The sequence below is a fragment of the Epinephelus fuscoguttatus genome, linkage group LG10 (genome assembly GCF_011397635.1).
Source record: "Epinephelus fuscoguttatus linkage group LG10, E.fuscoguttatus.final_Chr_v1".
NCBI classification, from domain to species: Eukaryota; Metazoa; Chordata; class Actinopteri; order Perciformes; family Serranidae; genus Epinephelus; species Epinephelus fuscoguttatus.
This window is the reverse complement of record NC_064761.1, coordinates 41,553,283-41,579,771: the sequence shown is the minus strand read 5'-3', so window position 1 is coordinate 41,579,771 and position 26,489 is coordinate 41,553,283. Positions and strand designations below refer to the sequence as shown.

The following is a 26,489-nucleotide window of genomic DNA, read 5'->3' as shown; positions in this document are numbered from 1 at the left end:
AGACGCTGTTCATTAGAAAGCACTCAGCAGACATTGGAAATTATTCATCAGCTCGTTGAAGGACATTGGGGCTTTATTGTTTCCCATTTGAGGATTGTTGGGATTTTATTTATTTATTCATTATCGTTGACAGTCTTTAGTTCCTACTAATCTCAGATAGCTGGGAAAAACTGAAAATGCATGCCAAACAAGAGTTTGGGTCTCAGGAGGATAGGCAAACAAGAGAGGACGGCAGAGGAGATACCCATACACCAGTGTAACTGGGACAGACAGATACAAAAAGGTCCACAGCCTGAGATCAGTGCAAAAAAAGTCAATTCATTTAAGACATCTGTGCACAAAAGGAGGTCAAGGTGCAAAAAAAGATCAAGAGCAAATAAAAACAGCAGCAAACGTTTCAGTCCTTGACTCTCATCAATGCTCTTTCATCTCTTCACATCAGCCTTTATTCCTGTCTCAATCAAAAAGCCTTGCAGTGTCCTCAAACTGTTCAGAACTGTTCAGGCTTTTAACCAAAACCAAGAAGCATGACCACGTCACACCAGTTTTAGCCTCTTTACATCGGCTCCCTGTTTGTTTTAGGATTGACTTTAAAATCTTATGAATTACTTTTGAGGCTCTTCATGGCTCCAGATCACATTTCAGACTTTGTTGTCCCTTATGAACCTTTGTGTGGTTTGAGATCCACAGGCAGAGGTCCTCTGCTTGTCCCAGAGTCCAGACTGAAAATGAAAGGGGACAGAGCTTTTGCCACCAGGGCCCCGAGACTCTGGAATGACCTGCCCGAGGGTATTAGTCACTGGCTTCGTCTAAGGGCACATTCACACCAGGATAGTCCGGGGGACTTGGTTCGATTGGGCGGGGAATGCCGAAAAATTTCACACCTTCATTTGGTGCGGTTCACTTTCAAACTGCACTTTTTAAAGCGGACCAAACTGCCAGGACAACATCACGCAGTTACAACAGCTGCTTGTTTGGGGGCGGTCTTGCTCGAAACGACCACTGACCAGGAAAAAAACAAGAATGAGGAGGAAGAAAACCCTGCTCAGTGATTGGCCAGGACCCAAAACTGAAATACATCCTCTTCAGCCAGCTTGGTCACCACAAAAACAATGGAGCAACACCAAATCTATGCAGTCATGGGGTTTCTGTTTGACTTTATATCGCTGTCAGAGTTTTTTTTTTACCTTGATGCGACACTGATCTGCTGACCGATTAAATCCCTGTGCCGCCATCCTCTCGCTTCTCCCGGTTCGCGCTGTTGTTTTATTTTTTTTTTTTCCCCACTTCCTCTCTTTGGTTCACTGGATAGTCCGTTTGCATTTCCCACTGTAAGCGAACCGCACCAGGGTTCACTTGCAAGTGAACCAAGACCCCCAGTTTTCTAGCGGACCAGGGTTCGGTCATTTGGTCCGCACCAGAGTTCGAATGAGTGTTCACACCACTCCAAACAAACCGAAGTATCCATGGAAGCGGACCAGGGTTCGTTTAAAGCGGACCAAATAGCACCAGTTTGAAAATCTATCAGAAAGCATATCCTGACTTTATCTGCAGCTGTCTGTCTATTTAATTGCTGTCTTATTGATGCTATTTCCCGTTTATTATCTTGATTTTAGCTTTGGTCTTCGTTATTTTATCTTTTACTAGATGACATTTTATGACATTATTCTTCTTGTGTTTGGCTTAATTGCACAGCACTTTAACTGTGCTTTGAAAGGTGCTATATAAATACAGTTTATTATTATTATTATTATTATTATTATTATTATTATTATTACTATAATAATGGGATCATTCCAGTTCAGTTGTATCTGCCTGAGTTCATGCGGTGAGTGTCAGAGGTTCAGGTTCAGAGTCAGTATCAGTCTCCACTGGCTGGTAGCAGCAGTGTTGTAACAGAGACCCGGGGACAGTGCGCGTGGTGTGACAGCCTCTCTGCTTTGTGATTGGTTCAACCTCAGAAAGGCTACTACTCCATAATTCACAATGGCACCTATTTGACCAATGAGCGTAAAGCTTTGACGTCCAGTCCCGCCCTGTTGCCAGTTTTACCCAATGAGCGCGCAGCAGAGGAGGGGCTGACCGACCACCTAGTGCCGCTCACCTATCGCAGTGAAGAGGTGATCAGGAGCAGCTGTGCGGGCTTTCCCTTCATGAACGTCTCCACACTCAGCCGGAGTTTGACTAAAAACTGTGTCTGATAGTTTGAGTTTGGAGCTCGTGCACATCTCGACCCGGCCTGCTCAGACACCATGGACCCGCTGCTGTATTTAGCCGGAGCCGTGATCATGTTCCTGCTGTGGATCAGAGTCAAGGGTCTAGATTACGTGATCGTGCACCAGAGGTGGATCTTTGTGTGTCTCTTCCTTCTGCCGCTCTCCGTTATATTTGATGTGTATTACTATGTGCGTGCGTGGGTCATTTTTAAGATGTGCTCTGCGCCCAAACTGCACGACCAGCGCGTGCGAGACATCCAGCGACAGGTGAGCCGTCACAGTCTGACAGGGTCTGCGTGCACAGGTGTGCGCGCGCGCGTGTGTGTGCAGTGTGAATCTTCTGATTTGATGTGCTATGATATGTTTTACGGTTTAGTTAAAGGTTACAGTAATATCTAGAGACCAGTGCGGGTGTGCAGTAGGTCAAGTTCTTTATTTAAAATATGCAGAACAGATACAGAGAAGCAAAGACAATCTGAAGTCTCAGGTTCCCTCCAAAAATGCTAATTAAATATTTGTTAAACAAGAAAGTGCTAGTGAAACTAAGGGAGACAGCATTAAATAAACAGAATATTAGGCCTAAATATTGATATTACTCACACAATATTTGCAGTTATAGACTGAATGTACATATATATATTCCTATTTTGTGTGCTATGATCATTTTAACAGTTTTATTTAAGGTTGAAGTGATATCCACATTCTGCGTCAGTATTGATGTGCAGTAGTTCAAGTTCTTTATCAACACATGCAGAACAAATACATTTGTAAAAATAAAAAAAAGGCAAAAATAGTGCAAGTTAAAGTAAAGGATAAAATATTAAAAAACACAGAATGTTATGCTTAAATAAATTAATTGTAATTACACAGTATTTGCAATTTGTAAACTGAATGTAAACAGAAATGTATATATATTCCTATCTGGTATGATCATTTTAACAGTTTTATTTAAGGTTAAAGTAATTTCCAAATTCTACATCAGTGCTGATGTGTGTAGTTCAAGTTCTTTATTTAACACATGCAGAACAAATACAGAGAAGCAGTCGTTGGCAGAGAAAATCTGAAGCTAAATATTTGTTTTTAAACTTCCCCTGCAAGTTAAAGTAAGGGATAGAATATAAAAAAACCCCAAAATATTAGGACTAAATAATTTAGTAATAATTATACAGTCTATGCAATTAGACTGAATGTAAACAGAAATGTGTATGCATAATTATAAGTATCTAGATAGATAGATAGATAGATAGATAGATAGATAGATATGCATAAACAGTTTTGTAACAGTTAGTTAAAAGTATATTAGAGGTAAAAAGTCAAGTGTTGAGCTCAAGAGTTCAGTGTTAGAATGTCACTGGCATGAGCAGACTGAGGAGCGACATGTTACATGTGTTTTGCAAGGAATCTTGGGTAGTGAAAAACTGTGTGTGTGTGTGTGTGTGTGTGTGTGTGTGTGTGTGTGTGTCTGTGTGTGTCTGTGTGTGTCAGATGGGATGTGATGTTATAATTCAAACACTGGTGCTGTTGATTTGTCTTTGCTCTCTAATCAATCAGTCATTTATTGGTTATTACATCACATTATTACAACCAGAGGATATTTTACATCGCATACACACAATAATTAACATTTTGTTAGAACAAGCTTTTCCACCACCAGCGACGCCCCGAGGCTCGTCTCACTAACAAGTTGGAGCCATGTCTGTCACACAAGTATTACAAAATCATTATGGGTCTTATAATTTTACATATCTGATGGTCGTTTTGTTGAGATGTGTTCGTGATGTGTGACTGTTAATGATGGGCTGATTAAACGCCCACTGATTACTTTGGATTTGGATCAATCAGGTTGTGCATGTTCACGACTTTTCCAGTCAAACTGATTGTTGTTGTGACGCTCAACAGAACATATTAATCAAACCAGCCATTACATTTCAAATTGAATTTTGGTATCTATTTGCTGGGGCATATTCTGAAAATTAAATCTCAAATGTCTTTTTCTTTTTCATTTTAATTAAGTGAAAGAATGAGCAGTCTTGAAGAAGAAAATTAAAATGCAAATAGGATGATTGATGACTAATTTTATTTATGAGTCAAATAATGTAGCCACATTCTTAAAATGAAAAAGCATTTCTGCAAATGCATTTTAATTTAAATATTGGTCACGAATCACTTCGATATGCCATGTGATATAAGACAGTGTTTGTTAGTCGTGTGCTGAGGCAGTTCAGAAATGGGCCCAATATCATGATCTAATATAGAAACTAATCATCACAGTTATGCAAAGCAATCCCAGTGTCCCCAGTATGTCCAGTGGAAGCATGTAAAGGCACATCTCTGTACTTTGAGGCACTGAAGCGTTTGTTTGCATTTTCTCTGGTGTCTTTGTCTCAGTGCTGTGGTGCAGGTAAAAGTTATGCGAGGATGTAGTTGTGTGAATTTAGGCAATCTGTGTGATAACATGCTGACTGGGTAAGAGAGGGAGAGCACTGGGAGCATGTTGGTTTGAGAGCAGACACCTAATACCTTGATTCCTAAAAGCAGTTGGTCAGGAGAGAGGAATCTGACATGAAGTGGAGGTGAATCAAAGTAGCCACAGGCCCGAGAGAGCTTTACCCAAACATGTGGACTTTAGGGAATGATGAAGCAAAGAGGAAACAGGCTGTGTACGGTGGGATGAATGATCTGTGTTCACAAAATATACTTTGAGGAGTTCAAATGAGCTTTATCTCCAAGACTGTCGTCAGTCTTTCATACTAAGACAGCCTTGATGATGGCTGAGGAGATGAACAGTCTGATGTGCTGTGTGTCCTTTAAGAGATAATAATGTTCTTCTCTGTATCATGTGACACATTTCAGGTACGTGAGTGGAGGAAGGACGGCAGTAAGACCTACATGTGCACGGGTCGACCCGGCTGGCTCACTGTGTCACTCAGAGTGGGGAAATACAAGAAAACTCACAAGAACATCATGATCAACATGATGGACATCCTGGAGGTGGACACAAAGAGGCAGGTGGGACGATTCAGCAGACACTAGGAATAGGGAATGGGAAGCAGACATCTCGCTTGTTAAATTTTGGGACAGGGGCCCATCTTGTGATGAACATGCTCTTTCAGCTGTGCCTGCTGTGGTGGCTAAACATGCTTTCTGTGCCACCACTGTGCCAAAGCCTGGCTGGAGTTGTTAGCACGGCTGTAGACTGTCAGTCTTTTTACAGGTTTGTCATTTACTTTGCTCATGTTAACATCGTATTCTCCAAAGTAACGGCTGAGATTGTAAAGACAGACATTGTTTTAACAGAGCAATAAAGACAAGGAGTCAGGAGATCAGATGGTTGTAAACCAGCCTACACTTTGCTTAATGATTTAACAGTTGACTAGCGCTTTCCTCCAAATACATCAGACTAACCTGGAAGTTTGTTTAAAACCTGTGTGATCATCTGACCTCTGATTCTGGCCACATCAGACTTCTGCTGAACAGTGACGCTGTGTTTTCAGGTCTAAGCAAGACACTAGAGTTATTATTAACTCAAAGAGAATATGGCTGCAAGTGTTGATCATGGGCTTTAAGTCAGCACAGATTGTTAGAAGTTAAAAGCCATGAAGGATCAAGACTTTTGACCGTTTCTGACACTTGCATTTAGGATAACTAGCAGGCTTTAAGATGATTGAACAGGTGCGCATTCATTGAATCCAAATCCATACCACACCACGCTCTTCTTTTGCACCGTCGTCACCTCCTCTGGGTCAATTTCAGAGACGTGTTGAGGACATGCATCAATAGCTTAATTAAAAATAACCACTGAGACAAACTGTTGTTAATTTATGGCCGAATTTTGCACAAGGCCAATGCATATTTAGAACTGGTGGTGCCCCCTGTTGAGCACTTTCAAAAAATAATTTTACACACATGGTTTAACATTATTATGAAACATATCCTGCAAGTGTATTTGACAAACATGAGAGAAATGAGATTCATAGTCTCATTTGTGTTATGGCATGCACATTTTTTGCATTTGTGGCACCTCCTAGTGGTCAATTTGAATAAATCTTTAAGTGTATGTTTCATGTACTCATGTGGACATATCCTGCAAGTTTCTTGATGACTGACCCAGCAGTTGAGGAGCTAGGAGTATTTATGTGCTGAGCCACGCCCCTTTTTAAAATCTGTTGTTCACTATTAGGGATGTCGGTGCCGATACCCGATCCGAGGATCAGACCAATCACGTTATTTTCACAAAATCGGAATCGGTAATAAAAGATCAGAGGAATCAAAACAACAAAAATGGCCAGGTTTTTCATCTATGTTGTTCATTGTTGCCTCCGCTTTCCAATGAACTGTAACCGAGCGTCCTGGGTTCGCCTAACTGAGCGCAGCTAATGAGCAATAAACGGACAGGAGTCGAGACAACAGGTTCAGTGGCCACTGCTTCTCTCTTTATTCTGAGCAACACAGCCACACCCAACGGCGGAACCTCGTCTACCACAGCCCTATGGCAACTCTGGAGGGACAATTTGTTTACAAGTCAGAATTTGTTTACATTTTGTGCTGCTGAGCCACCGATAAGCTTTTTGGATGCTATTTAAATAAAAAACAAACCTTATGAGACAACTTGGATGCATTCTTTTTTTTTCTTTCATAATGCTTTGCAAAGTATCGGATCGGACTCGATATCGGACTCGGTTTCAAAATAAAGTACTCAGTATTGGATTGGACTCGGTATCACACTCGGTTTCAAAATAAAGGACTCAGTATCGGATCGGATGCAAAAAAAATTTGATCGGGACATCCCTATTCAATATGAAACCTAATGAAATCGGCTAACTTTACCTGGTAACATTAGCTTGTCTGACAATGGTTTGTCCATGTACACAGCTGAAATATAAAATACAGTTATAGTGGACTTTAGTTCATTTTATTGGCTCACTATGTAACAATGAGGTAACTCGTATGTAACGTGCAACTTTTATGGACCAAATTCAACATGAGTTTCACTTTTCTGACAATATCTACTTCCTCCAGGTTCGTCCGACCCTTTTACATAGTCACGTTCCTCTGTTTCAAATACACAAAGGGATTTATCACCTCCTGCCCTCCATCTGTATTTCGTGCATCATAATAGTCACATGATTGCAAACAAGCTATCGAAACCTACGGCTCAGGAGGAGATGTCAAAAATGTAGTGAGGCAGACTTTAGTGGTTCCTGGGGCAAATTTGTAGAGTGACAGTTTTGTGTAAATCTGATTACAGCTGACTTTTAGTTACAGCGCTGCCATCAGGCCGACTGGGGTCATATTTACTGAGCAGCATTTGAACACAACTTCAAATTACTGGTGAAATGTTCTGGTGTCTGTGATGAACCATCTTATTGGAACTGGCAAAAACATTTCTGAAGAAGATAAAGAATAATTCAACACAATAAGGTTTCTGTCTTTGAATTAATGACTAAACCATTTACAGGTAGAATATGACTCATTAAAATATACCTGGCTGGATTTTGTCTCCTCAGCCTGATGGTTGATCTTTACTCAGAGTAATCTTTGGTATGTTTTTTTTTTTTTGTTTTTTTGTTTTTTTTAAGGTGGTGAGAGTGGAGCCGCTGGCCAACATGGGTCAGGTGACTGCCCTCCTCACCTCTATTGGCTGGACACTTCCCGTGCTCCCCGAGCTCGATGACCTCACTGTGGGTACGTATTACCGTGGATCATTTTCTAGGGAATCATCACAGAGTGGCATCATCATCATCATCTCCTGGGTTTCTAGAAATAGAGTGATGAGTGCACAGCCCATTGTTCAGTGAGGCACCTCCATCAATCACTGCTTCCTGTTTAGAGCACCAGTGACTTCTCTAATTGTGTTAGAGGATTGATGTTGTAGCTCAGAAGATGAAACTGGGAGGAAATGGCTGCAGCGTTGGAAGCACCCCTGGATCGGGTTTCGTAATGGATTTCTTGATGCCATAAACTGCGCATCAACAATCTAATGTTTTCCCAGCAGGCCGCGGTACATTCATTTATCCTGATGTGGACGTGGGCACACACTGTACATACTCACCCCCAGCAGGCCAACGCTGCTTTCTGCTTGTGTGTTTGCCTGCTGTTGGTTTCACTTGGGCAGAGATTGAATTACTAAGAGTGAATCTTTTATTCTGTCTCCTCTCTCAGGTGGTTTGGTGATGGGTACAGGCATTGAGTCATCCTCTCACATTTACGGGCTGTTTCAGCACATCTGTGTCGCATATGAGCTGGTTCTGGCTGATGGCAGCTTAGTACGCTGCACTGAGGTGAGCAATGAGTGTGTGTGTGTGTGTGTGTGTGTGTGTGTGTGTGTGTGTGTGTGTGTGTGTGTGTGTGTGTGAGTCCAGGTCTCAGGTTTTTCTGCTGTCACAAAGTTGGCTCAAGTTTACTCAGGGATCACCATGGCAACATCATCACCATCAGCTCAGACTGAGAAACTGTCATACAATACTTTTAACTGTTTTTATTCATATATGTTGATTTATTGTGGCAAAAAACACCAGCTGTCATCTTCCATATTCACCTCAGACTCCTGAAAATGCCAATCATATTTAAAGCTTAGGCTGCTGTCAGCTCTAGAGTGGTCTCCTTTGGTCTGAATCAGGGACTAATTGTGCTCCAAAGTTGTATAATTGCCTAGAGTTGGTTCGTGTTCTCACAGCAGCATTTACAAGCAGACCGGATCAAATGCCTTGTGTGAGAAAGCTGCTCTTGACTGGTCAGAATTTCCATGTGGGAAAAATCCAGGAAGTAAAGCAAACGTTGAAGACAAGTACACTTGCAAGATACATGTGACAGGTTGATTTTAGCGCTGCTCATCGTGGACTATATTGCTGTCATTGTTCATTTTAGTCAAACCATACAGTTTGAAAACGAGGCGCGGCTCCAACTAGAAAACAATGTTTTGATGCATTGGATGTGCTGAATGTGCATATTAAGGCAGTACAGGAGGAGGTGCACATTAATAATCCTCCAGGACTGTAACATGCTCATGTTTAACCCAAACAATGTGTCATGTGACTGCAGTTGCTTCACATCCAGGTCGGAACACCTTCTCACCACAAACCAACCGCACCAGAGTTCCTTTGGAACCGGACTGAGACCACCTCTTCAAGAAGGTCTCGGTCCGGCTGTATTGATGCACACCTGAGTGTGATTGCTGTGTTCACACCTGCCCAAACGAACTGCACTGAGGGGGCAAACGAACTTGAGTTCGACTGAACTGAACCAAGCAGGGCAGGTGTGAAAGCACCCTCAGTGTTAGTTTCAGTATGTGGCTGATATTCCCACAGTTTCTATGTTGCCCTTTTCTGTTCTAGTTGTGTGATTACTCTGCATTTATTTCACCTCACTGGGTATCACATTTCTGCTACAGCAGATAGCCTCAAGGCTATCATCGTTTCATCTCATATTCAGAAGTACTCCACTCAGTTCTTCCTCTGTAACGTGAACGTGCTCGTCACTGGGGTGGACCTTATGTTTAAACACCCCTCTCCAGGGTTATTCATTCTGTCCCCTTGAAAAACTGCAACACCCTCCTCCCTAATCTCTCAACTCAACCCTGGAATCAAGCTTAAAATGCTCGTGGCCAAATTAGTTGTAATCTCATCAAATGGCACTTCCTTTTTACAGAAACATTCCAGCTGTCTATTTTTGAACCAAAGCTACAAAATAAACACTTAATATCAAAGTTACTGAATGAGTGAAAAGGGACGGGCTTCAGCTCTGTGATATTTTAACTTCACTCATTAGTAGCTCAGGTTTGGTCAGGCTGAACATGCATTACATCATATCTATGTGCAGTGTTGGATTACAGAATAAATGTAATTGTAATTGGTTACAGTTATTGAGGAAAAATGTGTAGTTAAATTTCAGTTACTCAGTTACTCTGTCCATTTCAAATAACCCGTGGCAATAATATTATCCCTGTTCTCTGATTTACTGTGAAACTTTTTAAGGCAATTCATGCAACAATCAGACCAGATGACTTCTTTACTCGGCCTAATGGCGCCAGCCTTTATTTGTCAACCAACCAAAAACAATCAATCAATTAAAAACACAAACATGAAATCTTATATGCCTAACAGACATTGCTTCTCCTTCTTTGAGTTTACATATGGCTAAAGGGGGGGAAAAACAACCGTAAACGGACGACATGATTAAAATTGCACACACAAAAAATAGCCCAGTGGCAGGGTTAGTGTTGCGTTCAAGGTCTCCCAAAAAAACGGGAGAAAAAAAAGGCTGAATATTCAAATTTTGTTTTTCACAATCGAATCCCGTGCCATCGAGCGAAGCTTTGAAGTTTCGAATTTTTTGGGTCAGCCCTAGTGTGTTCCAATACCACACTATCATACTATATCGTATGCCAGAAAAAGATTTAGTATGTCCCAATACGTGAAATGCAGTATGTCAAAATACCAGGATGTTTGAAGTATGCAAGCCAGCATGCTTTCTGTCTATTCTGACCCACAATCCTCTGCACAGGGGATGATGTCATATCTACTGAGCCGCAAACAGATGACGGCTTGACAACTGTCAGAAGTCGCAATGACAGATGACAGCACATTCAGGTGACTGATGACCAGTCGATTAGTCATAAAAGGAATATTAATTGTTTAATTGAATAAAATAATCATAAATATAACCAACAACAAAACAGCTTAAGTATTAAGTAAGAATGACAGAGACATGTACAGCCTTTGTAATTTTACTATTTTACTATTTTACTATGGTGAATATAATATGGTAGAATCTACAATGTGTACAGTTGTAACACTGCAAAACGACACCGTCAGAGCTGTCAGGGTTGACATCCGTCTCTGTTTTATCTCCATGGTAATGGATATATGTCTAAGAAGGTCAAAGATCAGGACGTAACATTATGAAGAAATAGCAGAGTGCATGCAACACTATGTACTTTAAAAGGGCAGCTGCAGCACCAACTAAAACCGAAAAGAAAAAGTAGGTGATTCAGAACGCACCCCATGTCACCCTCTCCCCTTTTCTGACCCCACCTACACCGCTAATACCTTTCAAACAGTCCCTAACAAACAGAGAGCCAGACTATGTTGAACTTGTGCCACAGGCCCCTGAGCAGCAGCAACATGTTGTGTAACTGTCACACAAAGTAAAGCACAAAGATTTGTGTCCTCGGGGAGAAGATGAAGTTGTTGATGCTGTGAGGTTTGCTAATGGCAACATACAAGACAAATAGCCTAACGTTAGAAACCAAGAAGGCTGAGCCCACATTAATCACTGCAAACATGCCGTGGACATGTGAACAGTTTGTTCTTGTTCTGACAGACGATTTATTCTCGCTTAGGAGGAGAACTCAGACCTGTTCCACGCCGTCCCGTGGTCCTGTGGAACTCTGGGCTTCCTGGTTGCAGCTGAGATCAAAATAGTCCCGGCTAAACCGTGGGTGAAGCTGCGCTATGAGCCGGTCAGAGGGCTGGAGAACATCTGCAGACGCTTCACTGAAGCATCGGAGAACAAGCAGAACACGTTCGTAGAGGGCCTCCAGTACACCCGGGACTCTGCTGTCATCATGACGGGAACGATGACTGACCACGCTGAGCCTGATAAGGTAAAGTGTTTATGAGCTGTATTGTTTTCTCATGTTGGTTCACTTCTAACCTCCGTCTCTCCTCTGTGACGTCAGATTAACAGAATCGGCCTGCACTTCAAACCCTGGTTCTTTAAACACGTGGAGGGCTACCTGAAAAACAACCACACTGGAGTCGAATATATCCCTCTGAGACAGTACTATCACAGACACACACGCAGCATCTTCTGGGAGCTTCAGGTACTCACAAAATCACACACACGCACACAAAGATTGTTTCCATGAACTTTAGGATTACATTAACGTCCTGCACGTATCTACAGATATCATCTTGTCATCGTCTTATCAACCCGCTTCACTTTATTAGACTCTAATGCTCTGTCACACACAAACTTTGTACTCACGCACACACACACACACACCATTAGCCATTAGTGAGAAGGGCTTGGCATCCTCTGTTTTCTGTAACAGTAAATGGTGTGATGAATTATGCATAGTATGGGTTTGACAGATACGGACAGGAGCTGGCTCGGGGCTTTTGGGTGCTCTCTGTCTTTGAAAGGATTTTGCTTTGTCGACGGTGCAGAGGGAAGTCAGATAGAAACAGGGCTGACGGACGCTGTGATTACATCGGCACTTTGTGATAGACATCGCTGATGTGTTGGACGTGGAGATGTGAAAGTGTTTATGGTGCTGGTTGGAAGGTTGTGGCTGCCCTCTGCTGGAATACAAGAGGAGTGCAGCTGGATTGGATCTGACTTATCTACATTACACTGGAACAGATATGACAAATTATATCCTCATATAAAAATGATATAATGTGAAAATGCTGTTTGATTCATATTATTGTAATATTAAATGTTAAAGGACTGTATGAAACTATTTGGATAGTGAGGAGGGCTAAATCTTACATTTCATTTTCAGGACCTCCACAGCATTATTAACGTTTTTGTTTGGATTTTTTTTTTTTTTTTTTTTTGGTTAAAGGTGTTTTTTTTTTTTATTGATTGATTTTGTGAAGTCAGAATCATGATTTGAAAGTATTAACATTGCTCATTGATAGGTAAAAAAGTAGAAAGTGGTGGTGACAAATCAGAAGTTTAAAGATTGATTTGAACATATGAAAGCAAAGAAAGGTCATAAAGGTCAGGATTTGCATTTTAGCAGAGACTGAATATTTAATACTGGAATTTAAATAACTACTGTGTTTATGCATGTGTTTTTTTTATGTGTTTTTATTTTATTTTATTTTACTTTATTTTTCATTTTATTCTGTTTTATTTTATTTACTTTATTTTCATTTTATTTTATTTTATTTTACTTGATTATATTTTATTTTACTGAATTATTTTCATTTGATTTGATTTTGCTTGATTTTATTTTATTTTTATAAATTTGTGAAAATACTATTCAAGATCATTAAATCCATTTAGCCAGATTCTTTAAATTCAAGTCAAGTTACAAAAAACAACACAAAACACACACACACACACACACACACACACACACACAAACTTTCAGTTTTCGAGACACATTTACAATTTTACTTTCCTTACTTTATGATTGGCATTTTACTTTAATATATTTATATTTTTTTAATTAATTAATTTTTTTTTAAAGAGAGGAACACAAATCACATGTTCATATGAGTCATTTTTAAAATACAAATATTTCAACGCTATAAATTGAGCAATTGATGAATTTAAACATTGAGAAGTGAATCATTTTCACAGTTCATTATTCAGTTGCTAATAAAATTCAAACTATTCCATCTACTGTTGGCGTCTGTACACACATTGAACTCTGTCTCAGCAAACAGGTCTATAAATAACAATTATTGTCATCATCACGTAGTGTAGAAAACATGAGAAAACAGTAAATAAAATGTCCACAATAAATTTCCAGAGGCAAACATGACATCTTGAATGTGCTTGTCATGTCTGATCAAGAGTACAAAACCCTTAAAGATTTTATTTGTAGTCCTATAAAACAGAGAAAGACACACACATTTGAGAAACAAATCATGTTTATTGCTTAATAAATTGCATAAATGATTCATTGTTTCAACACCAGTTACAGCACAGTGCATCACACAGAGTCACCTTGTCATCCTCTTTTGACCCTTTCATTTATGTCTCTGTGTATTTGCATCCTTTCTTCAGGATATTATTCCCTTCGGCAACAACCCGGTATTTCGCTGGCTTTTTGGATGGATGGTTCCTCCTAAGATCTCACTGTTGAAGCTCACCCAGGGAGAGACCATCAGACGGCTCTACGAGCAGCACCATGTGGTCCAGGACATGCTGGTGCCCATGAAGAATCTGCAGGATGCCATCATGCGCTTCCACCAGGACATCGATGTGAGACTCAGATGTGAATGAAGCCAATGAATACCCACTGTTTATCGTACATAGCGTGCTCCTTGTTGAACTCCTGCATGTCTCGTGTTATTTCAGGTTTACCCTCTGTGGCTGTGTCCCTTCCTGTTGGCACCAGGCAGAGGGATGGTCCATCCCAAAGGTCAAGAGGAGGAGCTGTATGTGGATATTGGTGCTTATGGAGAGCCTAAAGTCAAACACTTTGAAGCTAAAGCATCAACGCGTCAGCTGGAGAAGTTTGTTAGAGATGTGCATGGGTAGGTGTCAAATCGTACATGAAACTTAAGTGATATCTTTAGAACAACAGTGATAATATCGCACCCACCCAATACATTTACACTGGAGCATTGAGATATATATTTGCCATCTGCCTCCTGCAGGTTCCAGATGCTGTATGCAGATGTGTACATGGACCGGGAAGAGTTTTGGGAGATGTTTGATGGACAGCTGTATCACAGACTGAGAGAGGAGCTAGGCTGTAAGGATGCCTTCCCAGAGGTTTACGATAAAATCTGTAAATCTGCGCGACACTGACACCCCTCACTGGTGCCTGACCTCAGCCTGGTGTCCCACATGTCACGTCTGGTGACAGCCTCTGCTTTAGGGATGTTTTAATTAATACAAAAAACAGTTTTACACAAAGATACATCTGAAAATTTTCTGATGTTGAATTAAGCTTCACAGAGACAAGCTTTATGCTATTTGTGACAGACTGTGTCTTAAGGGGACTTTCCATCAATGTGAGGCAAAAGCACAACTATTGTGCTTTTAAGTCGTGAATGTATTCTGTATTCTGATTTCATGTCTTGTGTGATTCAAAACCTGTGTGTGTTACTTGTACATGTTGGGAGCATATTGCACCCAGTATTTTGTTTTTACCTTCTTTTTAATGTGTATATTTGGCCCCATTTTACAACCATAGTTATCCATATTGTACTGTACACCTCTTATTAATAAGTCAGCCTTATCTACAAGTGCCATTCACACTTAAAACATGACTTTCTAATCTGCTTCATACACATATTTTAAAATATATGCTGTTGTGATAAATTTGTGGAAAAAAGAAACCAAACAACATGTTTTGTAACTTATAGACGACTATTTTAATGTCAGATTTACATCATATCACCAGGACTGTCTAAGGATTGAATGAATTGATTAAAAACTGTTTTATGCAATAACTTTCATTCTGATGCTTGTTTAACTATAGATTCTGAAGTTGTTGGGGGGGAAATACTGTGCAGCACTGTTGTAATCAGGGTTCACATCTGTCACAAACATAGTCAAAGCTGATTTCATTGTTGGGAGCAGATTTGTTTGACTGTACATGGATAACAGCTCAGCTCAGAGCTCAGAGTTTGTTTCTTTTGTTTATCCTTCTGTATCCTTCAACTTCTTTTTTTAAATGTATTGGAACAGCATTTGGAAGTCAAATGAATTTATTTGCTCTTAACAGTTATCTCACTTTATTTGAATAACTGAGTTGATGCTTTGATGGTTTGTCCCTGTGTGATCTGAAAATCATTAACCATCCTATCCCCACATTGTGTACTGATTTAGACTATTGTATGCTCTTATAATGTGGATACAATCTGGCACCAATCAAATTCATTAATAAACTTCCAGAGCAACAGTTAACCATAAATGCATTTCACAATAATGCACTTGCGTTCCAAATCTGGGTTCAAAGGAGAGAGAATCATTGCTTATTCAGGTCATGGTAGAAAGGGTGCTAGTTTTGTTGAAACTACAAAGAGTAGGTTACAGTATCTGTCATGTTATTTTTGTTAAAAAAAAAAAAATTGTTTAAAAAGAGGAAAGTGAAGTGACACTGTAAAGAGTGGAATCTTCACCCTACTGATAGAAGAGCGTCCAGCTGTCCCTCTCAACAAAACTGTCCAAAAAAAAAAAAAAATACAATGTCAAATTGTCATGTCAAATTATACTTTCTTGTGAAAAAAGTGACAGCATACTATGCAATAAAAAATGTAATAGTGTAGCAAGGAATAATAAATTCATAATATAGTAAGTTATTAAAAAGCCCAACCCAAATATCCTAAAAACTGTCATACTATATTATGTCAACAAAATGTCATGAAATATCATATAAAACATCATAGTATAGCATGTCATCAAAATATCATATAAAACGTCATAGTATAGTATGTCGTCAAAATATCATAAAAAACGTCATAGTATAGTATATCGTCAAAATATAAAAACGGTCATAGTATGTCGTCAAAATATCATAAAACACATCATAGTATAGTATGTTGTCAAAATATAAAAACAGTATGTTGTCAAAATATAAAAAAACGTCATAGTATAGTATGTCGTCAAAATATTATAAAAAACGTCATAGTATAGTATGTTGTCAATATCATAAAAACGGTCATAGTATAGTATGTCGTCAAAATATCATAAAAACGGTCATAGTATAGTATGTTGTCAAAAATACCATAAAAACACTCATAGTATAGTATGTCATCAAAATATAAAAATGTCATAGTATAGCATGTCGTTAAAATATCATAAAAAACATCATAGTATAGTATGTCATCAAAATATCCTGAAAAACATCATAGTATAGTATGTCGTCAAAATATCATAAAACGTCATAGTATAGCATGTCGTTAAAATATCATAAAAAACATCATAGTATAGTATGTCATCAAAATATCCTGAAAAACATCATAGTATAGTATGTCGTCAAAATATCATAAAACGTCATAGTATAGCATGTCGTTAAAATATAAAAAACGTCATAGTATAGTATGTCATCCAAATATCATAAAAAACGTCATAGTATAGTATGTCGTCAAAAATAATGAAAAAACGTCATAGTATAGTATGTCGTCCAAATATCATAAAAACGTCATAGTATAGCATGTCATCCAAATATCATAAAAACGTCATAGTATAGTATGTCGTCCAAATATCATAAAAACGTCATAGTATAGCATGTCATCAAAATATCATAAAAACGGTCATAGTATAGTATGTCGTTAAAATATCATAAAAAACATCATAGTATAGTATGTCATCAAAATATCCTGAAAAACGTCATAGTATAGTATGTCGTCAAAATATCATAAAAAATGTCATAGTATAGTGTGTCATCAAAATATAAAAACGGTCATAGTATAGCATGTCGTTAAAATATCATAAAAAATATCATAGTATAGTATGTCATCAAAATATCCTGAAAAACGTCATAGTATAGCATGTCGTTAAAATATCATAAAAAACATCATAGTATAGTATGTCATCAAAATATCCTGAAAAACATCATAGTATAGTATGTCGTCAAAATATCATAAAAATGGTCATAGTATAGTATGTCGTCAAAATATCATAAAAACGTCATAGTATAGCATGTCGTTAAAATATCATAAAAAACGTCATAGTATAGTATGTCGTCAAAATATCATAAAAAACGTCATAGTATAGTATGTCATCAAAATATCATAAAAATGGTCATAGTATAGCATGTTGTCAAAATATCATAAAAACGGTCATAGTATAGTATGTCGTCAAAATATAAAAACGTCATAGTATAGCATGTCGTTAAAATATCATAAAAAACGTCATAGTATAGTATGTCGTCAAAATATCATAAAAAACGTCATAGTATAGTATGTCATCAAAATATCCTGAAAAACATCATAGTATAGTATGTCGTCAAAATATCATAAAAATGGTCACAGTATAGTATGTCATCAAAATATCCTGAAAAACATCATAGTATAGTATGTCGTCAAAATATCATAAAAATGGTCACAGTATAGTATGTCATCAAAATATCCTGAAAAACATCATAGTATAGTATGTCGTCAAAATATCATAAAAATGGTCATAGTATAGTATGTCGTCAAAATATATTAAAAAAATCATAGTATAGTATGTTGTCAAAATATCATAAAAATGGTCATAGTATAGTTTAGCGTCAAAATATCATAAAAATGGTCATAGTATAATATGTCGTGTTGTAAGTATGTATTAATATTTAACATTATATGTATATGACAATAATAATATGTAGTAGTAGGCATCAAGCAGGACCACAGCAGCAGCATAAACACATCCCACGATCCAGGCGTAGCCATGATTCGAGGGAACCTGTGGGACAGTGGAGAACAAAGGCTCTAGAGAAGAAGTCGGGTTAGTGACACGCAGTAACAGGACATGAATATTAGCAAATGTAAGCGAGAACCAACTTTTTAGAATCTAAGACTGAGAGAGAGTAAAGAAGGAGAGAAGGGGCTCAGTGTATCAGTATGCCATGAAATATGCTGCAACAATGTATGCCATCAAAAATGTCATGGTGTAGTGTGTCACTACAAAGTGATGGTTTAATATGTTAATATGTAAAAACCTCATAGTATAGTAGAGTGTCATAAAAAATCATAGCATAATATGCTGTGAAAATGCCAGAAAAAGTATGTCATTAAAAAGTGATTTAGTCTAGTAGGCTATAAAAAATCCCATAGTATCGTGTCATAAAAAAACCTCATAGTATAGTATGCCATACAAAATCTCATAGTACAGTATATTATTTAAAAAGGGAACGTACATTATGTCATAAAAATCATAGTATAGCATGCCATAAAATGTCATAGTTTAGTGTATCATTAAAAAGTGACGGTATACTATGTGATAGTAGTGTAGTGTAGTATCTCAGAAAAAAAACCCTCATTGTACAATATGCCATATTATAGTATTACATTTTATAAAAGTCATAGTATAGTATGTTTTAAAGAGAGTAATGCATGTCATTATAAAGGTAGTCTCTATATACAGACTCTACATTCAGTGAATGTAGAGTCTGTAGGCAAACCCCGGAGATCTTGCCTCCGGAAGAAGAGCGGAAGAGCCCTGGTTTCCAGTTGTAGGCTGTTTGTCAATTACACACAGGTGATATTGATCACATCACGCTGAGCAAACAGCACCTATTGTTACAAAGGTTAAGATGTCGTGAGCTGAACTAATGAGGCGGAACATAATTGGCATCATTGCAAACTCTGAATCCATCGCAATGGTTCACCTTGGCATATTAACAGGAGGTGAACTGGCACCTCGCCTCAAACCAGAATGCCATATTTTGGTCTGCGGGCTGTATCAGGCCGACCCTCCGGAAGTTCAGATGCCAATACAGCCGACGGAGCTTCCAAGAATAGTAAGCTAATAGTATGATATTCCACAAAAAAATATCAGAGTATCACATGTCATAAAAAAATGTCAGAGTATCACATGTCATAAAAATATCAGAGTATCACATGTCATAAAAAATGTCAGAGTATCACGTCATAAAAATGTCAGAGTATCACATGTCATAAAAAATGTCAGAGTATCACATGTCAAAAAATGTCAGAGTATCACATCATTAAAAAGTGATAATATAGTATGTAGTCATAAAATATTGACATATAGTATGTCATTAAAGTTTTGTTTAGTTAGTTAGTTTTAGTTTATTTACTTTATTAATCCCCCTGAGGGGAAATTCAATGTTTTCACTCTTGCTTGTCAATTACACACAGGTCCGAAAGACACACACATGCACAAACAGCACCTATACATCTACAAAGTGGAGAGATGTCAGAGTGAGGGGGCTGCCCTTGGTGGGGTGCCCTGAGCAGTTGGGGGGTTCGGTGCCTTGCTCAAGGGCACCTTGGCAGTGCCCAGGAGGTGAACTGGCACCTCTCCAGCCACCAGTCCACGCTCCATATTTTGGTCCGGACGGGGACTCGAACAGGCGACCCTCCAGTTCCCAACCCAAGTCCCTATGGACGGAGCTTCTGCCGCCTCATAGTAACTCATAGTAAAGTACATCACAAACATGTCGTAGTATAGTAGCCGTTTATAATGCACCTCTAACATAGGATTGATGTATAATAAGTGTAACCTCCAATCAAAGACTATTGTGTGTAACTACAGACTGAAGGGAGGTTTCGTCTGGAGGCTTTCTGGGAACCTGTTGTTGGAGCTGTCGGTTTTTACCAAGAGCACTTTCACTGTGACACTCGAGGTTCCGCCTCCTCCTTCTTCTTCTTCTTCTTCTTCGACTCGAGTTAGCGCAGCTACTGTCAGCAGTCAAGTTAACTGTCAGAGCCGAAGACTTCTTCTACAAGCTGTCAGGAGTAGTTAGTAACGCAGGTAGGGCTGCACTCAGACTTTATATTATTTAAATCAAAGTGTTGGCTAACTCTGTGTTTCCTCTGAAGATTATAAAGATGACGGCTGCTGACTTTAAGGACAGTGAACTGTAACTACAGTAGTTATCTAAGTGCAGCTAACGTTAAAACTTAAGCTAACGCTAGCTGCTGCTCGGTTGTAATTTTATCTTCAGCTAAACGGTGGTTTTAAAACTACAGTTAGCAAACAGCAGCTGGTTTACGAAGTAGTTTGTTTGGCGAAAGGTGACTTTGAAGATTCGCAACAGCCTCGTTAGTCATTAACGTTAGCAGCTGCTGGAGTTTAATAATTAGGCACTCTTTGTTTTTAGCCTGCAGACTTGAGTTTTAGCTCATCAGCAGATTAGCGCGTTTGAGTGATTGCATGTGCACACCTGTAGTTTTATTTTCCTCTCGGGCTGACAGGAGTGCACTCAGTGGGTAAGGTCAAAACAGCAACCCAGTGATCTTGGCAACAATGCGGAAGTTTCATTTAGGGTACAGTGTGGCCTGCACTGTTTTCACCACTTACAAACACAACACAAACCTGCAGGTGTGTTGTGTATTTGAGAAGCTGGATCGAGCTGTCGCTGCCCTCATAACAACAGGAGTTAAGTCATAGTTCTTATCTAAAGGTGTGGATGAGTACACTTACTCTGTCTGCTTATCAGCAAGTCACTGAGGCTAAACACGCCAGGTTACCTCATTTCAGTTTTTACCCAGTTTACTTAGAGCATGCTGCATGTTGTCACATCATAATGATGTGGTTTTGATTATGTTTGCAGAGGCTCCGGAGCGTGCCATCCAGACAAGCAAAAGAAAGCATCTTTGGCTTTTTGGAGATTACAGTGGAGAGCAGACTGGAGAGGAGAGAGGCTGAGGAGGAAGCATGTCCACTGATGAGGAGCCCACGTTCACAGTCAAGCTGCTGCAGCTGCTGCTGCTCTCCACGTACTGGGGAATGCAGATTTGGGTCACCTTCATTTCAAGTCAGTACCCTGCACATAGACACACACACTGTGGAAATGTACACAGAAACACAAGTGAGGGATGTCGTGCTCCGTGCACAGTTCAGTAATGACTGCTATAGGATCACAGTGTGTATTCAATACATCCTGTATTTACATCCCTCATCTCATGATTGGATCGTGCAGAATGCTTTCGTTGTGCCAAGTGTGTGAACAGGATTTCAGTGACACACCTTTGAGTCGTCTCCAACCAGTTTTTTCGTGGTCGCCTTCGTGCCAACATCCAGATCCAGACTTGCTTTTGTTGTAGCTCAGGCACCAATTATCCAAGATCTACATGCGATCCAAACTGAACTTCAGGCACTCTTGTGGAGCAGGAACAAATGGACTTGAATGAAGTTTTCTTTTAAAAAAGGTCTTTATTCCAAAAACATGGCTGCTTACATCAAAACACTGACCAGTTTGCACTCGAAGGACTTCATCAGGGTGCAAAAAAAATGTAATGTAAATATAAGTATCCATGTTTTTTGAATAAAGGCTTTTTAACTTAATTCAAGTGCATTTGTTCCTGCTCCAATGAGTGCCTTAATTTCTTCTTCCCATGTGCTGACCATCAAGAGCTGTGTTTGCAAACATTGTTTTTCATGTGAAAAAGACAGATGAGTTAGAGCTCTCAAGCATTTATCTTCTTAATCATTCAGTTGTTTGGTCTATTAAGTGTCAGAAAATGTTTGAAAATGTTGATGTTTCCCAAAGCCTAAGATGACGTCCTCAAATGCCTTGTTTTATCCACAACCCAAACATATTCAGTATACTGTTATACAGGAGTAAAGAAACCAGAAAATATAAACATTTAAGAAGCTGGAATAAGAGAATTTGAAACAGATAAATCAGTTTTACTTGGCAGTTAATTAAATAGTTGACGACTACTTGACTAATCGTTGCAGCTCTAACCCTCAGTACCTTCCAACACCTGTGCATCCTGCTAATATTTAACCACAAAGTCTGTGTGTTGTCATGTTTGATGACTGTGGTGAACCATTGTGGCTGTGTTCATGCAAACACGGTTGTTTTAACAGTCCACTTAAAACCATAGAGCAGATGAGTAAGGTAGAGCTCGCATCAAGCATTTGGATTCACGTATGTGTCTGAAATTGCATCAGAAACCCTGATACAGCGTGATTAAGTCATAAATATTAAAGATGGAAAACTACTTCTTAACTTGAGTAATTTTACTTCAACTATGTCGTAATGCAGGTAGAGGTCATCAGATTATTTCAGCGCATGTTAAAGTCGTCATCATTAGACATGGATATTTTATGCAGTGTTAACGAGTTGTTCTGCTCTCTGCACAGGCTTTGTGATGGACAACCACCTGAACAGACACACGTATGGGTTTATCCAGAGTCGTCTCGTCCCGTTCTACCTCCACCTGGGTTCAGCTTGTGCCTTCTTTAACCTCACTATCTACGCTGTGTATCATCCCAGCGACCTGCTGGACGACAGAGAAGCCTTCCAGGTGTGTTGTTCATTCCACATCATCACACTGCATAAAACCCATCGTAGAATATTACTTAAATCTCTGACTCCCCACCAGATCTTCATCTTCTTTGTGTCGGTGACGGTTGCAGCTGTGAACGCTCAGTGGTTTGGCCAAATGACGTCAGAGATCATGGCAGATATGCACCTTATCGAGCAGGCGTGTGGATTGGGTCAGGACATCGGCCTGTCGTCCAACCGTGAAGCTTATGCCAAGCTGTGTGAGACGGATGTCAAATACAGACACCTGAGCGGTCGTCTGTGGCTGTACAGACTGCTGTCCTCGCTCTGTAACCTCTGCTGCATATGCTGCAACTTCTACAGTCTGTGCTACATGGCTGAGAACCTCGGTACACTTTAAAGTGACACTTTGCAGCTGGACTGTTTCCCCTTCCCCCTCTTTCATCACTCTTATAAATCTAAATTCATTTTTGTATCAAAGCATAAGTTATATATTTAATACCTGAAGTCTCTCTCTCTATCTGCCTTATTAGTTGTGAGATACAAAAGTCAGGTAAGCCTCGTTGTTCTTGGGGAATAATGAAAGGATACAGCTTCCATGCCTCGACTTTGGCCCTTCTGTTTTATTTGTTTTTAGACAATCAGCGTCACTAAAGCTACATTTCTCTCCTGAAGGTCGGAGGGAGATAAATCAGTCCCTGCAGTGACTAATGTCTCACCTTTCACCTAGTGTGGCTGAGGCAGGCGGCGGCCTTTATTATTTCCTTTTACAATTACGATACGGTACCTTTCAGGAACCTAAATATAAGGGATGTTTTTTAAAAATAAAACTTGCAGTACCAGAAATTCCATAGCTGAAATTAGCTCACTGCATTGCATCTTATTATATGTAAGCTAAAGAAAGGTGTCTTTATTAAACAGCTTTATGAACTGCTTCCACGCTGCTTAGTCCTGCTCTTCCTGTTTAGGTGCAGTTTGAATACTTTGTTCTCAGTCCAGTGACACAGGTTTGTCCGGCTTAGGTTTATGTTAACCTTAGAGCACCTGTGAGGTAAAGTGAGAAACTGTGCTATCTTAAGCTGCCCTGGCTGCTGGTATGAAAAAGATGTGTTCAGGAATTTTTACTATGTGGTATACAGTGCTGTTTGTAGCCCATCCTAAACACACTTTGACCAGTGGTTTGTTCATTTGTACATTGCAGTTAGACTTTATTGGAGTACATGCAGAGCTCCAGCTTGTTGCCTTGTAAAGGAGCAAAGACCGTTAAGATTTGTTGTTGCACAGCAGGTTGATGTAGTTGTAAGTAGAAAGGATGGTATGATAGAAAGTGTTAAGACTTACTGAGATGATGTGGGTCAGTAAGACAAATAATAGTAGCACAGACTAACTAATTTTTCAGTCTTGTAAAATAACTTCTGTGGAAGTATTAGCTCAGAACGAAAACCTTTCGTGGAGCTTCCTATATAAAGACCTGAATGATATCTCTGCACTCAACACTTGACTCATCCCGTGTGATCTCCTCGTATGTCGTTAACTTGCAGTGTGCCTCAACTGAAAATTACGTCAGCTCAATATATAAATTGGTGAAGGAATTTAAAGATTTGCAAAGCTGTCGGGGCTTTAGCTGAAATTATTCAGGTGTGTTTTGCCTTGTTCTCTAACACCTCCATGTGCCATATGTGTCCAAACGTTACTGAGCTGTGGGGAAATGATGCAGCCATGACCAGAGCTGAAGCCAAATGAGTTAAGTTGTAATTGCACTAGAGTTGTGGTCCTGCAGTAAACTTCTCAGGTGTCAGAGCTTTAATTTTCAGTTTGAATGTTTCTGCGTTGTTTGTTTTGTGTGCAGAAAGGATCTGCGGTCACATCGCTAACAAGCCCTTCAGTGCTCCTTTTTATAACTGCTTAGGTGAAACTCTTCTAACGATATATTTCCTCCTCTTCCTGTTTTTCTAGTCTGTTTGTGTTGGCCTGTAACACGCCATGTTTTAGGTAAAACACGCCATCACAAACAACACTAATGTCATCAGAGCAGAGGCAGCAGATCCTGAAACCTCTCTCTGAAACATTTTCTTTTTCTTTTTTTGTTCTGTTTGGTTCGACTGGACTGATGAAGGTGCTTATCATGTGCCCATAACTTGCAAAGACAATGCAATATTACCTAGTTTTAAACTGAACATATTATATTTTGTGTATGTTGCCTGTTAGCTCAGCCTCTTTACATTAATATAAAATCTCAATTCAAATCATTTGACAGTTTTGTGAATAAATGCAAAAGCTGTATTTGTTTGCTTTTTACCACTTTACACTAATTTGTGTATATTTATACCGGTTTATTGATATGAGATGATGGGTTCTAAGTGTAGTGTGGACTGTGTTATACTGAATGTGAGTTGCCTGAAGGCCAGTGAGGTCAGAGGTCATGAGCTATTAGTAGTGGTTGGTAGTGGGAATGTATCATAAATTATGTTGACATGTATGGTCTGTTTTTTTGTATTAAAACGTTCTCTCAGTTTTGTGCTTCAGTTTTGTGCTTCAACTTATCCTTGTTTATATTTAGATTAATTTGTAGTATTTGTCAGGGTGTCTGCAGGTCCTTAAAATTACTTAAAATAAACTTATAAACATGAGGCCTTGAGTAATTCAGTAGTCTTACGTTTGAATTTGTGATGTCCTGATTGTCACAAATATTTGGACTAATTTATTTACCTATCTTTTAAAGCCTTTCTGTGTGAAAGTCTTTAAGTACTGTCTTTCTACTTACTTGCACCTACCTGTTTGCAAATGTAGCCTAACTCAACCATATACCAACATCAAACCTACCTCTGCATTGGACCACATATATATTACTTACCTGCAATGACTGAAAAACACTAGAATTACCACCTTGTGGTTGTATGCCTCCGCAAACCAGTCAAGCTGCACTTACATGCCTGTGAACACATGGATGCTTCACACACCGATTCAGTATCTGACCAAAAGTTCCCCCTCTGAGATGTGATGTTGAGGAATGGCCAGAAAGTATTACGATGTCATGGTGATGTTGACCTTTGACATCTTGGATGTATCATTATATCCTGTTAAATATTTGTGTGAAATTTTGTCATAATTAGTGGATGAATTCTTGAGTTATGGCTTTTGGGAGGTCACAGTGAGGTCGCAATTGACTACCAAAATCTTTCAGTTCATTGCTGAGGCTAAGTGAATGTTTGTGCCAAATTTAGAACAATTCCTTCGAGATATTCTTGAGATGTCGTGTTTACAAGAACGGGACGGATGGACAACCCAAATACATACTGCTTCTGGCCGCAGTTATCGCCAGCACAGACGCATAGGAAAGATGTTTTGTCCAAAAATCAGTCTTAAATTTGGCACAAAAAAACCCAACTGCATTAAATGTAAGTGTCTGATATCTGCTCAGGCAAAACTCACTTAACCCTGATTTTATTTGTGCAGCAGAATTACTCCTGTGGGTCCAATGTGATGTCACATATTTGTCCAGAAGAGGGAACCATTTCTTTACTGTTGTCTATCATCAGCTGCAAATGCAAACAGAGGTTCAGTTACAGAACTGCATTGAATTATCCAAGATTAAATGACAATAGATGGATTAAAAAATATTACAAATATAAATGGAATTACTAATTTAAATGAGACCAGTTGGATATCAGAGG

At 39.2% G+C, this 26,489-nt stretch overlaps 2 protein-coding genes across 2 annotated transcripts; both read left to right on the top strand.

Annotated features, from left to right (window-relative positions):
- The first annotated feature begins 2,118 nt into the window (after window positions 1-2,118).
- dhcr24 (24-dehydrocholesterol reductase) lies at window positions 2,119-15,780 on the top strand. The gene is made up of 9 exons (XM_049588530.1): window positions 2,119-2,483; window positions 5,070-5,225; window positions 7,796-7,901; window positions 8,379-8,497; window positions 11,557-11,820; window positions 11,896-12,039; window positions 13,962-14,159; window positions 14,256-14,434; window positions 14,558-15,780. The coding sequence occupies exons 1-9, from the start codon at window positions 2,253-2,255 to the stop codon at window positions 14,709-14,711; spliced, it is 1,551 nt and encodes a 516-aa protein (XP_049444487.1). The 5' UTR covers window positions 2,119-2,252; the 3' UTR covers window positions 14,712-15,780.
- Window positions 15,781-20,089: 4,309 nt separating this feature from the next.
- Window positions 20,090-25,340, top strand: si:ch211-121a2.4 (transmembrane protein 205). The gene is made up of 4 exons (XM_049588668.1): window positions 20,090-20,330; window positions 21,133-21,336; window positions 22,671-22,834; window positions 22,913-25,340. The coding sequence occupies exons 2-4, from the start codon at window positions 21,237-21,239 to the stop codon at window positions 23,213-23,215; spliced, it is 567 nt and encodes a 188-aa protein (XP_049444625.1). The 5' UTR covers window positions 20,090-20,330; window positions 21,133-21,236; the 3' UTR covers window positions 23,216-25,340.
- The last annotated feature ends 1,149 nt before the right edge of the window (window positions 25,341-26,489 follow it).

Coding starts and splice junctions, on each gene's coding strand:
- dhcr24 (XM_049588530.1), top strand. CDS start 2,253: ATGGACCCGCTGCTGTATTTAGCCGGAGCCGTGATCATGTTCCTGCTG. Junction 2,484..5,069: donor TGCGAGACATCCAGCGACAG/GTGAGCCGTCAC, acceptor GACACATTTCAG/GTACGTGAGTGGAGGAAGGA. Junction 8,498..11,556: donor GCTTAGTACGCTGCACTGAG/GTGAGCAATGAG, acceptor ATTCTCGCTTAG/GAGGAGAACTCAGACCTGTT.
- si:ch211-121a2.4 (XM_049588668.1), top strand. CDS start 21,237: ATGTCCACTGATGAGGAGCCCACGTTCACAGTCAAGCTGCTGCAGCTG. Junction 21,337..22,670: donor TTGGGTCACCTTCATTTCAA/GTCAGTACCCTG, acceptor CTCTCTGCACAG/GCTTTGTGATGGACAACCAC. Junction 22,835..22,912: donor ACGACAGAGAAGCCTTCCAG/GTGTGTTGTTCA, acceptor ACTCCCCACCAG/ATCTTCATCTTCTTTGTGTC.